This window comes from Argiope bruennichi, chromosome 2 (assembly GCF_947563725.1).
Source record: "Argiope bruennichi chromosome 2, qqArgBrue1.1, whole genome shotgun sequence".
Taxonomy (NCBI): Eukaryota; Metazoa; Arthropoda; class Arachnida; order Araneae; family Araneidae; genus Argiope; species Argiope bruennichi.
Genome location: NC_079152.1, coordinates 57,631,327 through 57,648,219, shown reverse-complemented (window position 1 = coordinate 57,648,219; position 16,893 = coordinate 57,631,327). Strand labels below are relative to the sequence as shown.

General features: G+C 28.1%; 1 protein-coding gene across 1 annotated transcript; it reads right to left on the bottom strand.

The window, feature by feature from the left end:
* Nucleotides 1-3,492: 3,492 nt before the first annotated feature.
* LOC129958815 (fatty acid-binding protein-like) lies at nt 3,493-16,667 on the bottom strand. Its single transcript, XM_056071513.1, has 4 exons — nt 16,500-16,667; nt 5,756-5,925; nt 5,220-5,318; nt 3,493-3,802 (listed from the first exon to the last, which is right to left on the bottom strand). Exons 1-4 carry the CDS (start codon nt 16,567-16,569, stop codon nt 3,752-3,754), a joined length of 390 nt encoding a protein of 129 aa, XP_055927488.1. The 5' UTR covers nt 16,570-16,667; the 3' UTR covers nt 3,493-3,751.
* Between the last annotated feature and the right edge of the window lie 226 nt (nt 16,668-16,893).

Here is a 16,893-nt window from a genome sequence, read left to right as displayed (position 1 = left end):
TTCCGTATAGACTGCAACAGTTAGCATAGGGGGAAACTGCAAGCCAAACGGAAAGGATAGCAATATCGGCATGGTGTTTACGTGTTGATAAGAAGACGGAAGAGTTATTAAGAGGAATTGTTTTGATTTAAAATTATTCATCAGTATTTAAGAAATATCTAAACTGAACTAACTTTCATTTCATTTTTAAATAATTAACATAATTCATTCATTCATATATTTTACTTTCATGTAGATCCAAACTGATGTGGGAGGAGTGAAAAATAGTTCATACGAAAACGGCGATTAGAGTTAAAAAAATTTAAATAAAATTCGAAGTTTTAAGTCAAAACATAGTAAGATAATGTTTTCAGTTAATTCAAGTGCTCGTATTCTATTTTTAAAAATATACAATAATTGTATAGCAACGATAAATCGCATATAAAGAATGTATATAATATAACCAAAATCTGCATGTGAAGTCCAGCTATTAAAACAATGAGAAGTATGGTTATAAAATATGCTTAAAATATTTTTTTAAGGTGTATTGAAATTAAAGAAAAAATGGAAATGGGACTGATATCGATGAAAGGCTAATATTTTGAATTTTAATTTGCTAAAAAAATATTTTGTGTGCTATAATGTGTTCTGAGGTTATTAAAGAAAACAACTGTATTTCTATTAATTGTTAACTGAAAATATAATTACAATTTTAGAAAATTCTTTTTTTAGTAAAGTATTGCGCATGTCTTTCACAATTCAATTTTTGCCAGCGTATAAACATTATTATTAAATAAAGATTAATAGTTGCTGTGGAAATAAGAATTATTTTGAAAAAAAAAAAAGCTTCTTAAAAAATATTTTAGTTTTTTTTTTTTTTTTCTGCGTGAAAAATGTTTAATAAACTCTACCATTCTCCCTGAAAAGTATGATTTGCACACCTGCTTTTTTTTCTTTCAATTTTTTTATTACCTTTCATACAAACAGTTTAGTTAGTTTTCAAAAGAGCTAAGTTTTAAAAAAATATTTATTTGATTTAAAGTGATAATTTTTTTAAAATTGTCTCTGAACGTTAGTTTTAAAAAAATAACATTCTGATTCTGTTTTTGAACAGCATATTTAGTCACTCTCTCCTCAAAGATTAAATGTTTTTTGAGATACGAAACCTACAAATTAGTTTTTAAGCTATAAAGTACTTTTATTAAATTTATTTAGTTACTACTTAGCATGTTATGATGTATTATAATGCAATGAAGGAATTGTTCTCGCTAAAAATGATAAATTAAATGTAGTTTAATATTTCAAATGAAATGAACTAAATGTTGTAAATTAATTTTAAGTCGAAATAAATTTGCCAGGGGTTTGAAAATTCAAGAGGCTATTAATGATAATTATACAATTCGAAGTTCATTTTTCTTTCCAAATGAAAATACAAACAGATTTGGGGAGTTTTCTTTTATTATTATTCTCTAAGCCCATTTTTTGTTAAATGAGTAAAAATTGATACTGTATTTACATTACTACCGATACGATTCTTTGGGATCAATTGACAAAATTTTTAATATGTTTTTACATGAAGTGAAGAAAAATACTTAATATCCTTTATGAGCACGTGATAAACTTGTCATAAATCTGATTACTCTCAAAAATATTTCATTACAAAAAAATTATGTAATCTTTAGTAATACGTTAAAAGACAAAAAAAAAAAAAAAAAACTTTCACAAAAAAGATAAAAAAATTTTTTTTATTGCATATTTTAATATTGAAATGAAAATATAGTCCCTAAAACAATTAAAATATTTTTTTTATTACACTATCTTTATAGTTTTGGCAACGCTCGTAATTATTCGTTTCATGATTTTTGTAAAAATCGTTTGGCTTTATTTCTTTTTTTCTTATATTCTAAATTAGTCATTGAAGTACAAATCAATAATGTACAATTAAAAATATTGAATGCATTGACAGATGAATTTATTATTCTGATTTGAGAAAAAAAAATTTCTTTTCAAGATAAGCTATATCTCTAAAATCGAAAAGAATTAAAATGCAATGTATTTCTTTAACAGCAAAAGGTAAAGTTTAAACAATTTTTCTTGTATTTATTTGGAGTATTTTAAATATATTCAGTTTTTCCTTTTTTTAAAAAAAACGATATATTGTAAGCTGCAATTATAAATTCATTTCTTTCTTTATAACATTAAAGTAGAATTCGTTTCTAAATTTTTCAGTTTAAATGTATGGAAGTACTTTTATTGAATTTCAGACATTTAACTATGAATTGGTATAGTTACAAAAATCAACATCAAATGTGATCATATGCTTGAAATGTAGAAAGATATCCCTCAAATTGCATAATACTTTTCAACCAATTTATATTCATTTTTTTAAAAAAAAGGAATCTAGTTTATAATTTTTTTTTGTGTGTAAAATCAGCAACGAAAACGCTTAAAAATGTTTGGAAGCGAAATGAATCAATTGATACTTTTTCAATTTTGAAATATGTCTCTTTTTCTAAATTAATGAAATAAAGAAGAAAAAAATCACTTCAGGACATTTTTTAATAAAATACTTTTTTCAAAGGGCAAACTGTTAGTAACTATTCAAATATATTATTTATAAATTATCAAATATTAATGAAAATTATCAGAATTAATTTGAAAAAAGTAGTTTCCAAAATAATTTTTAACTATCGAATAGCTAAATGTATGCAATATGTTTTTGCCTGCCTATTTTTCCCATCTACGTTTGCTTAAATATATTAGTTATTTAATTCGCAATGTATTTAGAAAGCATTAGCTCCGCATTTGTTTGAAAGAATGAAATTATAAAATGTATCATTAATCATAATTTAGATAAACAGGGTGTCCAAAAATTATACTTTTAAACAGTGTCCCAAATTTTTATACTTTTAAAAATAGTTTTCGAACACAGAAAAATAGATTATAAATTTAAAGATAAGTTTCGCCATTTAAAAAAAATACTTCAAAGATTTTTTTTAGTGAAGTTAAAATTGCATAATACTAGATTATTGATACTATTATCCTTATTTCAATATCGCTGCACTACAGGAAATGACGCAAATTGAGTGATTTATTGAATTTAAATATGACTGTTCATGCGACTTCAAGAACTATAGTTTATGAATGGCATAACAAATGTATGAAGATATGTCGATTCTTCAAGACCTCACAGCACCTGGTGGGAAAGTTTTTACCGGCTCAATGTGTTCGAACGAGCGAATAATGTTACAAACATTGAAATGTTCTAAATGTTGCCCAAAATTTTTTGGTTTTTTTTTTCTTTATTGAATAAAAACAAAACGTGAATTCACATATTTATTTGTTTTCTTATAAATTTTTAAAAAAATATAAATAAAATGTTATTGTTCAGTAGGCTAAACCATGTTTAGTTAAAATTTATAACTGTAGTGCACTGTACGCTGAATACTGAAACTTGTAGATTTTCTAGCGTTAAGTGTAAATCACCAGGAAAAAAGAAACTAAACACCAAAATCAAAAGAATGTAATTCTACTATTTATATCATAATTGCTACATATAGTTTAAGTCACAATAAATTTGACAACCACAAAACATGAAGCAGTTTTAGAAATCGATATTGCAGAGAATTAGATACAATTGATTCACCGTGGCCGGACACATGATAGTTAAGATTTGGATTAAAATTCCCGATGGTTTGGGAAGAGGTGACTGGATCGGTGAAGTTTTTGTGTGTCTTATGAGGTGATTCAACTGAAGGGGTGATCAGGATCTTCACTCCTTCTTGTACAATCTTGTGGATACTACACTGCCTGATGTGCACACCTGTGGGAGGAAAAAGTAAAACTTTTTAGCCAACATATAAGAAAGTAAGAAAAAAAATTGTGAAATGCAATGCAGTTTTTTCATATATTCACAGGGTTTCTTGAATCTTTCAGTTTAATTATGAAATTATTCTACGAATTGTATGAATGAAATTTTTCCGCGACCCAAAATATACATACGAATAGGACAATGAGAAGGGAAAACGAAGCATAAATTAATATTAAGGCGAAAAACTCAATTAAACATATTTTTCTATAAAATGTAAATTAGAAATATTAAAATCTGATAAAATCTCTTTCTATGATTCATTGCACCCACATTCATGTGAGCTCCTCTACTCACAGATTTAAAAACTTTGATTTAAACATTTTATATATATTTAATTATTCGCTGCCAGTGGATATCAATTTGTTATCTAAAGAATCTTTTTCCTAAAATTCAGCTTAAAGAAATATGCAATCAATGTTATATTTCGTCTTAATTATTGTTTATGTTTCGTTTTGATTTGTGGTTTGACCGCATTTGATCCTTGCACCATAAAAACCAAGATAAATTTTCGTTTTAACTTGATGGCTCTTAAAATTTCTCCTTAACTTTGTAAGGCTATTGATAACATCAAGATTTGTGAAATAGTAAGCTAATTCTAAAGTGGTTGCCTGTGCATTACAACTGGTTGAGATATATTAAACAGCAAATTGATCCTAAGATGTATACTTGCTACAAATAAATACAAAAATATAAGTGTAACATGGGCGATTTGTAGATTTTGAATAAACTAAGACTTGCATTTTTGTTTCGTTACAATGTCCATTTAATGATTTATCTAATTATAAGTTTATTAGTAACGTGTGTATCACAATTGAAAGGGATGAAAGACTGTTCAGATAGTCAAACTTTCAAATGATATGAGATAAAATCCTGTACCTTAATCATGTTTAAGAAGTATTTAAAGAATTATGAGCTGCATTAATTTCAAATATTTGTCGTGACGATCAATAAACAATTCCGAGGAAAACGGTTTTTACGATCGAATCAATTATTATTTTGTAGATTTGAGATACACTGTTGCAAAATGTACCCAATTATAGTATACTATGAAGTTAATAAGCATGAAGCCGATGTAAATTATATATAGTGCACTAATTAATTTTATAGCATTGGAATTTTTTTGTAACATTTTGTAAAGACTGGTCTCAAAATTTATAATTGTCTGCAGGCGCCCGGTTGACTTACTGCGTCCAACTGTTTTAATATTTTGAATTCCTAAGTTTTTTCACAATACAAAATTGTTTTGAGAATGACAAAAATATTTATAGATAAACATTTCATTTTATTGTTTCAGTTTGTTAGTTCAACTTAAATGAATCGATAACTGCTAGTCAAGTTCATTTTTTTAATCGTAATTGTAGGCACTTACCACTTTAAGGGTGTCTCCGTCGACTTCCCTAACGATGGTAACTTCCTTATCTCCAAACTGCTTCTGGACTAGTTTTCCATCTTCGAGAGTGATGACGGTCTGTAAAATAGAATTAAAATATTAAGTTGTCGCTATAAATATGTAGGAGAAGAAAAATGTATGCAAATCTTTTTTTTTTATAATTATATCGAACTTTTTCAGAATAATTGCGCACGGTTATTATTGGAAAATGTATTACATTGGAGCTCTCACATTATTTAGGTTAATATGAATTATATTAATTTTTTGATGATGTATTTATTTCTATGCTAACTATATATAATGTTAATTTTAATGTTTCAAATTTCTTTTAATCCTTTAAAATAATAATTATTACTTTTTATATTGAAAATATACAAACTGAATGATTCTAGTAATATAATAGATCGTAAGAATTTCTCTGCCGTATCAGACTTTTCAGGAAGTACAGCAAGTACGATCAAAGTTTTAAACATTTGTAACTGAATTTAAAGAGCAAGTTTTGCTACTAGTCTTACCTTCACGGTGTTTCCGTCCAACCTCTTCTCTTCGAACTCCTGTCCCAGCTTGAAGCGGATTTCAGAGTTCTTGAAGGCGATGGTCTTGATGACAAACTCGTCACCTTCCTGCTTAATTTCCACTGTTGGCTTGGAAGTCTCAGCCAGTTTGCGGGTCATCAGGTTCACACCTGCAAGAGAAGAAAAAAAGCATTTTTTCAATCTATATTAGCATTTATCAAATAATTAACCAGCAGTGTTGTGCTTAAAGCTACATTTTTTAATTAAGATATTAATAGTCTAATTAAATTATCATGAAAAGTATAAAAAGGGTGGGGGGAGAGAATACATAATTGCAATTTTATTAACTTGTTAAATTGGCTATCCAAAAAAAAAAAAAAAAAAAATCAGTATGCTTGCTTCCTGGATATTGGATTGGATACAGGTGAAAACATTTTAACATTGCTTTTTCGAGTTTAAATAAACGGTTAAAGGACTAGTAAAAGATTTTAAAGTTACAGGTATTAAAAAACGATATACTACATCGTCGAAAAATAAAATAGATTAAATAGGTCTGAAATAAATTTCAAAAAACTGTAAATATCAAAATTTTAGTAATTCCATTTATATTATATAAAAGGAAATATCTCATAAGTATTTCGGTTAGACAGCAGCAATATTTTTCGAAAAGTTCAACCTTGTTGGTAAAAATACTCATCAAAAATTGCTTAAAGTTACTTTTCTATCAGTTTGAATTCACAAATAAAAAAAAATCATACTTTAAAAATAATGCTCTGCGATTTCAGATATATTTTAATGGTATATTTTGGTAGAAATTCTAGAAAATTAAATTTGGAAAAGAAAAAAAATAATAATTTTGCCGCTATTGGTTCTCGAAATAATTTTATAGTTGTGTAATGGTCATTGAAAATGAATCCAGGCTTATATATGAAACATGATATTAACTTAAAATTTGATTTTTACAATTTTTTCTGAAAACATGCCATTAGGTTTTAGAATAGTACATTTTTCTGAAAATTTGGACAGATAGAAAAATATTGTAAGCATCTTTCGATAAAGTTGATTTATTTAAAAAAAAATAATGCAGATATCTATTTGAAAACTTTTATCGCGTACTTCTTTTTGTGTTACACGCATTACAGTGAACTTACAAAAATCTTGATTAAATTAAAAATATTTTGTTATAAATTTATACTTTTTAAAAATTTATTTCTAACTTAATTAAGCTATCAACAATTTATTTTATAGGTTCGTTGATTTATGTTTAGATTTTTTAATATCTGCATCTTTTTAATTTAAAATATTCCTCTAAGATTAATACTTTTATTTAAACATGAGGAACAAGGGTTTCAACCTTTCTTCTTATCCAATTCGATATCTAGGAGCAAACATTCAGAACTGATGACAAACCTAAAAAGTTAACCAATAAAATTGCTGCAATATAATTTTCAATGTCAATTAAACTGAATTATATATTATTTGCTTCAAAGCATTTTCTTATTTTCATCCTAACATATTATTACTAGATTATATTGTGATATAGAGCGGATTTTGAAATCGATCATTGGAACACTGTGACAAGATTTTATAAGTGTAAGAACTGCTTAATTTCTTCTATATATAAGGTTACTTGATTTCTTATAGGAATTACATCTCTAAAGTAATTAATAATTTTCTTCTACTTGAGTATTAACTGATTTTCAAAACTGGAAAGGAAATAATACTAAAAAAATAATAAAATCTTTTTGAAGTTATGCAATAAATTTGGATTTATTGTATACCTTAAAAATGAAATTTAAAAAATTAAGAAAAAATTGATATATATATATCAGCACATCAAAAATATCACTGTAGCATAATGCATGAATTCCACTTCGTTAAAGTCAATTCTAAGGATATCGAAATAATTATACGTAAGATATAAAAAAAATACTGAAATATTTATCGGTTTCCTTAATCAAATTTCATGAACGATTTTGTTTATTAAGAGAAATATTTATTTAAGGCTGTCAATAGTTTATCAGATTATCTTTTAGATATTCAATTTTTTTTATTTAGTTGTAGAAAAGATATATATTTCCCGCCATCACTTGTTTGAAAGTTCACGTGTCGTTAACCACCCTCTTCTTTCCCAGATAATAATAATAATAAAAAAATGATATCGGGCACTCAAAGGTGTTGTACTATGATAAGTGTTATCTTGGGTTAGAGTGCATCCACCCGATTCTTAACATAGAAAGATAAAACTTTATTTGTGCAGCAGCAGAGTTCGCTTTTCTCATGATTCGGTTTGGCAACGCCCTATAAAACTGAACACACGTTTGAAGCCTCCGAGTTCGAAGTTCATGAGTTTGAATTAGAACTTATATTTGCCCTGAGATAATAGGAATACTCTGAGATAATGAGAAGTTACTAGAATGAATGACTTCACGTGTTATTCTCATCACAATGATTTTCTTTTTTGTACTTTTTTTTTAAATACACAATCGCCATACACTCACATCTTTATCTCCCCGTAGAATAATCGGATCTTAAAAATGATTATAAGTGGAACTTTTTCATTCAAAAGAAAGTGGAAGACGCAAAAAAAAGAAAGAAAGAAAAATCAGTAAAATTTAGATTTTCTACTCCGATAGCGTTTGAAAAACATTTTGTAGTTAGAGTTTGATTTCTGGGTCTTGTGACACTATTTGAAACAATTTGCCAGTTCTATTTTTTCAATAAAGTTGATTAGAGCACTGAAATGAAATGGAAAAAGGGAAGGGGGGAGAATTTGATAACCTAGGAAAAAATAGACATGCATCATATTTTTCTGCTTTTAAGGAGAAAAACGAAAAAAAAAAATGCATTGCTTAGTATTAATTAAATGCATCATGACTTAGTATTTATTAAATTCTGTTTCTGAAATTGTTACAGAAGGTCTGCATTTAAATACAAAGTTTGGATGAGTTAACAGATTTCGACAGATACTATTCGTACCAACATATATTATTATGCCTAATCAGTATATTATGTTTATCCTGAATTTTCTCATATTATGGATTCACCGCCAAATGTCTAATGATTTTCAACGAAATCAAGATTTATGTACAGATTAAGTGGACTGAACTATCATTTTATGTTTAGACAATGTCTCGTAAAACGAATTTGCTTCAAACTCTTAATGAAACCAGCGTTAACATTTTGACTAAATTCGGATGAATTGGTAAGTGGAATCGAATTTTCAGTTTTGATGTTCATGTTTTCGTTGTCTATTTATGCAATTGTTATTAAATCTCTATTTCTCTTAAATTTTCTGTAAGGAAATAAATCCTTTTCAGGGAACTTGAGATTTTTGATGTCTTGAAGATAGTTAGGTGAAATCTTATGTGTTAGAAAATCAATGCTCGGCAATTATTTCAGCACTAACATTTATCTCTGAATAAGTACGCAATTTATTACATGTTATTATAGTTCCGGACAAACTTTTATTTTTTATTTTTAAATTTGTTTTGCATTTGAAGGTATCCTTGTTTTCTTCCCTTTTTTCTTTACTTGTTTGATTTTGTAAATTTTGTTTCTGATATAACAGTGAACGTGATATCGCGAAGACGAATTCTAGAGTAGTTGTATAATATTGTCATACATTAAGTAAAAAAAAAAATTACCCTGAAACATTTAGTTACGTAACTGGAGGAGAGAATGGAAGAATGTACATTGTGGGTTCAAATCAGCAATTATGAAATTAAATTTAGTTGTCCGGATTTGTCCTGCAGACTATTTTAGTTGAGTACCAAAGCCTTAGTATTCACCCTTGAAGATGTCATGTTGCCTGCAAACAAGAACTGTTAGCAGTAGTGATTAGAATTCGCCCTTCTCGTTAGAATTTTTGGAGACATTTGTTTCTCCTTTTTATGTATATAAAGGGAAAGGAGCAACAGTCAAATTTAATACTTTATATATTGAAGTTTTCTTAATTTTTGTTTTTTAGATTATGATGCAAAAAGAACCAGAGGCCCCATTTGTTGATAACGATAATTATCTTCGCTAGTATTATTATTCCGCAACTGTTGTTATACACGACTTTACTCATCACAGCTGTTCTACTGTAATGCTTATATTTTCATCTTAATATGCCATTGAAGTTAAATCCTCCTCCTAACATGCCCTAAAATGTTTTCCCATGAAGGGTATAAAGGAGACAATATTTGAAAAAAACTCTACTTGATCTATATATAGTCGTGATTCTTTAGTTTAGTTTTCTCTTCATATTTTATTAAGAAATAAATGATTACATATTGAAAAAGTCAGGAATATTTGGATAAAACTGAAAAACAAAAGAAAGAAAACACCGTAATCTTACAAAGATCCCAGTATTATGAGAATTTTATTGCATTTTTTTATGAAGTTAATATTAAGTTAAATAATGTTGAAAAAAGAGACTATCATGAAAAAAATTTTCTTTCGCAGAAGCTCATGCTTTCCTGATTGGCAGAAAAGATTTCGATAAGCATTCCCTTAGTTTGTAAATCTTTCCTCAGTGTACGATTTTTATTTTATCATTTTGTTTCCTGTTTCCCACTGGATGCTTTCTGCCCTGTAATGAAAAATGTTATATCCAACTTTATAACAGTTTACATTTCATTGATAAGAGGATGAGTGTATGATTTAAGTAACACTAGCTGCAATGATAAGGATTTTCTCCCAGACAGAGTACATGTACGCGGCAGTCAAAGTACGAGGCATATCTTGGGAAGAAGAGAAAGTCCACAAAAGGTCAGAACACACGCGATTCAAGGTTGCACGTATCTGACATTCTTATCAAAAAGATGCTTCTGCCGGCAATACCTAATAGGAATCAAATCAGTTTCCACCCCTTGTTTAAGTATGACTTCCTCTTTCCATTTCGGCGATTAAAAGTTTTTTATTTTATCTGATAATTTTCAAACTGCTGAATAGCTGCCTATCTAAGTTTTAACCACTAATATATAGCTGCTTAACGGTTATTGAGAATAACAGTCTTTTGTGGAGTTCTGATGGACTTCGAACCATAACTATTGCAACAGCAATGACGGTTGTAATTCTTGTCAATCTTAGGATTATTCTTTGGTTATTTTTCTAAGCTACTTTTGTTTTTCATGTAAAAGAAATGATTGACGGGAATTTTTTTAAAAATAAAGGATGATTTAAGCTAAATTTTATTAATAAATTTCAATAAACCATTTTTTTATGCTTGTCAAAAGAACACAATCTTGCATACATTTACACCAATTCCATCAGATCAAACTTCACTTCTGAAACCAAGAATGAAGTTATCAGTTGAAAGTGAACAGATGCTGATTTCTTTTGTCCATATCCATTAACGAAAATTGTGTATGGGTAAACATAGTATTGTAAGATCAGCTCTCTTCATCAGTTACACCAAAATTTTCGTTTCGGCTTTTTTTCCGTCAAATGGATTTATGTTTGCAATTAACATTGATCAATATGAAGAAAGATTCTATATATAATTATTATATGACCGGAATAATTATACTAAAACAACTATTAGGCCGTTAAGAAATTAATTTCGTTTTTTCCCAACAGAAGACTTAATTGTAATTTCTCACTGCCGACTTCATACTTATGCCGCATAATCATTATATATTTTGATAGCTGGTATAACAAGGCTTGCTTGTAAAAAAGTCGATTGATTCTACGCAGTAATTTCTAGGTGGTGCCCTTTCAAATATGGAGAGTGAAAAAGTAGCACTTTAGACATTTTACTTTTTTGCTATCGAAATGGTAAAATGCTGTTCAAGCGAGAAAAAAATTATCCGATGTGTATGGAGAAGCTGTACTGACAGAACGCCAGGGGCAAAACTGATTTGCAAAATTTCGATCCAACAATTTTGATGCTGAAGATGCACCACGTTCTGGGCAGCCAGTTAAAACTCTCACAAGCACTTGAAGACACAATAAAGGCATTAATTGATGCAAACCGGCAAATAACAACTCGTGAGATCTCTTAAGCTATAAATTTATCGAATTCGACCGTTCAAGATCATTTAAAACGCCTAGGTTTAATCTCAAAGCTCGATATATATGTTCCTAATGTTCTTACGGAAAGAAATTTGTACCGTCGCGTTAACGTCTGTGATTTGTTTCTCAAGAGCCACAAAAATTATCCAAAGTGCATCATCAATGGGGACGAGAAATGGGTTGTCTACAAGTATCTTAAACACAAGAGATCGTGAAGTAAAAAAAATTAAAGCACTTTGAAAGCCGATATTTATTAGTAAAAGGTGATGATGTCTGTTTGATAGGATTTCAAAAATTATTTTTAACTTTTATCGGGCAACATAACGATCAATTTTGAAGTGTACTGTCATCAACTCGACAAACTGAATGATTTACTGAAACAGAGAAAGCCAGAATTGACCAAGAGAAAATATATAGTTTTCCACCAAGATAATGCGAGACCTCATACAAGTTTGGCAACAAAAATGTTTGGTAACTCGCCGAAAGCTTTTACATCTTAGATGGAATATATTATCACGACCAATATATTCCCACCTTCGAATTATTATTTGTTCCTGTTTGGAAAATTTTTTTAGATGGTAAAACCTTTACTTCAAATGAGGAAGTCAAAATTCACCTAGATCAGTTTTTAACCAGCAAAGAACAAAAATTTTATAAGCGAAGAATCATGCTACTGACGGAAAGATGGCCAAAGGTATTTGGAACAGAATGGACAATACATAATTCAATAAAATATTTATTCACTATAAGAAAATCATCTTTCATGTTCATTAAAAAAAACAAAATTACTTTCGAAACAACCTAATACTCCAAAGCGGATTTCCATGAGCAGAAAAATCTTTGGACATGCCAACATTTTAAGTTCAGAAAGTATTGATAAGATCAAACTTTAAAATGCTTTTATGAAATTTGATTATACTGTCAAACATTTGAGACAGGATACAATGTTAAATACTTCAGGACACATTGATTCAAAAATTTTGAATAAATAACTGCATTTAAATAATATTATATGAAACATTTTCTTTGTAGGAATATTTAAATATATATACAGTTTTACATATTTACTATTTTACGAAACAATCAATTTAAAGAGCACAAAGTGAGCCAGGATAGTTAAAGATAGAAAGCTCAAAATTGCCTTTATATAACCGATGTGTATAGCCGATTTTTGCAAAGATGTACTTGTTTAAAAGTTAAGAATATGTAAATGGTTCTAATTTTACAATTTAGAGTCAGTTTGAAAAATCGCTAATTTTAATATTTCAAATTGCATCACTATGCGGACATCATGGCAATAATTGCTCTCGGTGAGTTGGAATCTTACTCAGTAACTATATATTTGATTTTAGCGTAACCACTTGCATTGTAATTCGACTGAATCTGCATGTTTCCAATTATTCCTTTCCGATTGTGCCTTTTTCTGTTTTAAAGTGATCTATTTATAGAAATCTTTTCATGTATTACATCCTTTTTTATCGATTGTAATCAGTTCTGATCCCTCATTCAATTCAACATCTTTCTGAAAGTCTGTGGAAAGTCATCTTTCTGAAAGAAGCAGGAATAAATGTGCTTGATAATGAAATATAGTGAAGGATACAACCTTGACCTTGATTAAAGTGATAACCCTTTTAATCGGAGACAAATCAAAAGATAGCGAGTGTATTAAAAGTTAGCAAGAACAAAGAATACGATTAGCCCTAAAAAATCGTCCGAGAATATTTTTATTTTATATTTTAAAAATAAAAGATATCTTGAGTTATAAATAGCATTGAAATCATGTAAATATACTTATCAGGTACTCGCGTGTGATATTCTGGATAATTTAATTAAAAAAATTTTTTTTTTTAAATGGATAAAATTTGTTTTCATCCCTGATATGAAATAACAATTTTTGAGGTTTCCGGGATGCTTTGGATTTTGAGGGTCGGGATTCGAACAAAGAAGTGAAAATTGGGATTGTCTCAGCTTGTCTAGAATGTCTGGTTATTTTACCATTAACATCAATGGTAGCACGAATGTGTGTATGATAGAAATTGCGTTCATGATGACTCACTAAAATAGTGGGGCGAATTCTTTAGATGCTACTTTTAAAAAATTCTTTCCAGTTAATATGTTTTAATTTTTTACGCTTGTTTAGTTTTATAGAAGAAATGGTGCAATCTAGATTGCTTTATTGAATTGAAGACCGCTACGTATGAGTCATTTTTTTCTGTCGAAGACTTCCAACTAAATCACTTACACCCATACTCGGCCACTCCTTTTGCACACACAAATGCAGCTGTTTCTGAAATTGGCTGTTTAAAACGAATTCCTGATCTTGTTATCGTTGCAAATTTAAGATTAAGATTTAAGTCATTAAAAAAATTCTATTAATTTTTATTAGATGCCATCCACTTTGGAATTCTATTTAGGCTCATATTTTCGGCACAGATGATTCACGTTCAAATTACTTTAATTTATTTAACTATAATAAACATTTATACTATCAAAATTTTTCATGACGCATACTATAATGGTTACACAGTTAGTCTTCCTAAATAATAAGTCTTGTATGTCTTCATAATATACAAAATAAAGATATAATTTCTTAGCATTCGTTTTTCCATGCAAGCCCCTAACTGAAAAATTAGTCAGAAAATGCCTATAAAGATACTACTGGCTGTTGTTTTTTTAACTCAGAAAATTATAATCTCGGTAAGTTAAAGCCGTGCTGTAACTTATAATATATATGCAAATGATACTATCTGTAAATTGTGTGATACACTATTCGTGATGCAAAAATAATTCAAAACGCTTATAAAACTGGCAAACTGTTGGAATTATAACTACTCCGATTTGATATCTACTTATTTCTTGGGAAGTAAATGCTCATAGAAAGTTGGTTTTTCAAAATTTTATTTAAAAATCGATCAAAATTCTAATATTTTCCTCAAAAACATCAGAACATATTATCACACAAATTTCATTTTTACAGCTCTTTAAAATTCAAAAACATAGATTATCATTTGTACTAATTTTACTTCTATGCAATTTTCTTCTCATTCTTAAAGATTAAAAAAAAAATTTTTTTTTATAACAGCGCTGTTAATAGTTGCAGTTATTGCGTTTTATACACATGTACGTTGAAATGATATTAAATATTTTTTTTCTAAGAAGGTTATTGCTGTTATAATTAAGAATAACATTTTAAATTTAATACAAAGTAAGACGAATCAAGTCTTATCATCTACGATGCTTCGGTTTAGAGCTTAGAACTTCTTTTTTAAAGTTCCATATCATTAATAAGATATTTACAGAAGAATAAAAATAAATCTCGATATAAGCCGCGTCTGATGGAGAAATCAAACTGAAACTTGATAACGAAACTGGGTCGAAGAAAATACTCAGCTTTAAAAATTAGGCATGTAATGGGATAACGAATTTTGCTGACATTTCTTTTAATATTTGACCAATAATATTTTTGAGAAAAAATGCTATTGCATACTTTTATTGAAAAATATATATATATTTTTTAGTTAAATGCAAAATGTTAAAGTTAATTTGGGATAAGATTTGAAAGTTATTTATATATATAGTTAAAAAAAAAACGTTGGGATGAATGTTAAATTTCTGAACAACGAAATTAAGAGGAATTTATATTGAAAGTTGTTGCTTTACTTTAAAACATTTTTAATACATTTTGCTGTAAGATTTTTAAGGACTTATTTTAAACCTTTATTTCTAGAACATAACGGATAAGCTCTATCATGATGCAGATTCTCGGCAATTCATGTTTTAATTAACATTTTATAAATTTTACTATTTGGCAGCATTTTAAACTTTTTGTTTGTAAAAATTATTGTACGACCTATTTTTTTACTAACCACTTTTTGTTGTCAAATAATTATCAAATTATATATCTGTGTTACCATTATTTAATAAATCTGAGAAATCGCTTCATTGGACAGTATTCATAGTCTCCAAGTAATGAAATAGCTAGTTTTCAAGAAAAGAACATCGAAAGTTCAGTTTCAAATATTTTTATTTTTTAAACATTATAAAAAAGAAATTTGTAGCTTTTGAAAGCCTTATTATTTACACGGATTCATAAGAAAGAACATGAAAATAAAATAAAAAAAAAGTATTTTAATGCCTTCATAAATACAACATATTTGTATATTCTAGCAAAAGATATTTAAAAATTAAAATGTGATTGATATCTTAACATTTTTCAATTAAATTTTTCAAAAATTGACTAGTAACATCGCTAAAGAATGCTTTATATATTTCGATATATATTTCTATGCAATAAAAATGAAAAAAATGTAATGAAATGCTATAAAAATAGTATATTGCCAGATAAATTTTAGAAAATCATTTAAAATTTTTATTGTTGAACATAATTAGAAATATTACTTTATGGAGTTTTTTTACAAAATGATTTTTTATGCCGGTAATATGAGCTTAAAAGAATATAAAATTCAGTGTTTGCATTAAAATGAAGTGAAACGGTTCACTCACTCATAAAAATGCTTAATTAATAAATAATATTTGTTTAATTACGGAAAACGTTATTTTTGAAATTAAACATAATATTGATTAACTCTCATTGAAAATGCAGAAATATGAAACGGTGATTTCTTTAAAATCAAGTCAAACGGCTCACATATAAAGATGCTTGCTTACTTAACAAATAATATTTTTTTTAATTACGAAAAACATTAATTTTGTTATTATAAGAATAAAATTGTAAAATTCTCACCGATTTCCTTCAAAAATTCTCCAAAGTTTTCGCTGGAAACGAGTTTGTAACTTCCGACGAGGTGGGCCATTTTTCTAAATTAAGGAGTAAATCGCCTACGGAAAGGGCAAGAAAGATGAATGAATCTGGCAACGAGACGGCGGGAAGTAGTAAGTGAATCGGATGAGTTTCCTTATATATTATATCCCCGGCAAGCGGTGCCTTATCGCTATCAACTTTGAAAGAAGCAGAGTGCAAACCGCAGCCAATCAAAATTAACCTCGTCCGTTATGTGATTAACGATTCAATATCGCACGCCGTTATTGATTAAAATAATATGCCATTTGATATATGATTCACGGTCATATCCTCTTCTAATCTGACGACAAATTATGGAGGTGTATGCAAAAAGGAT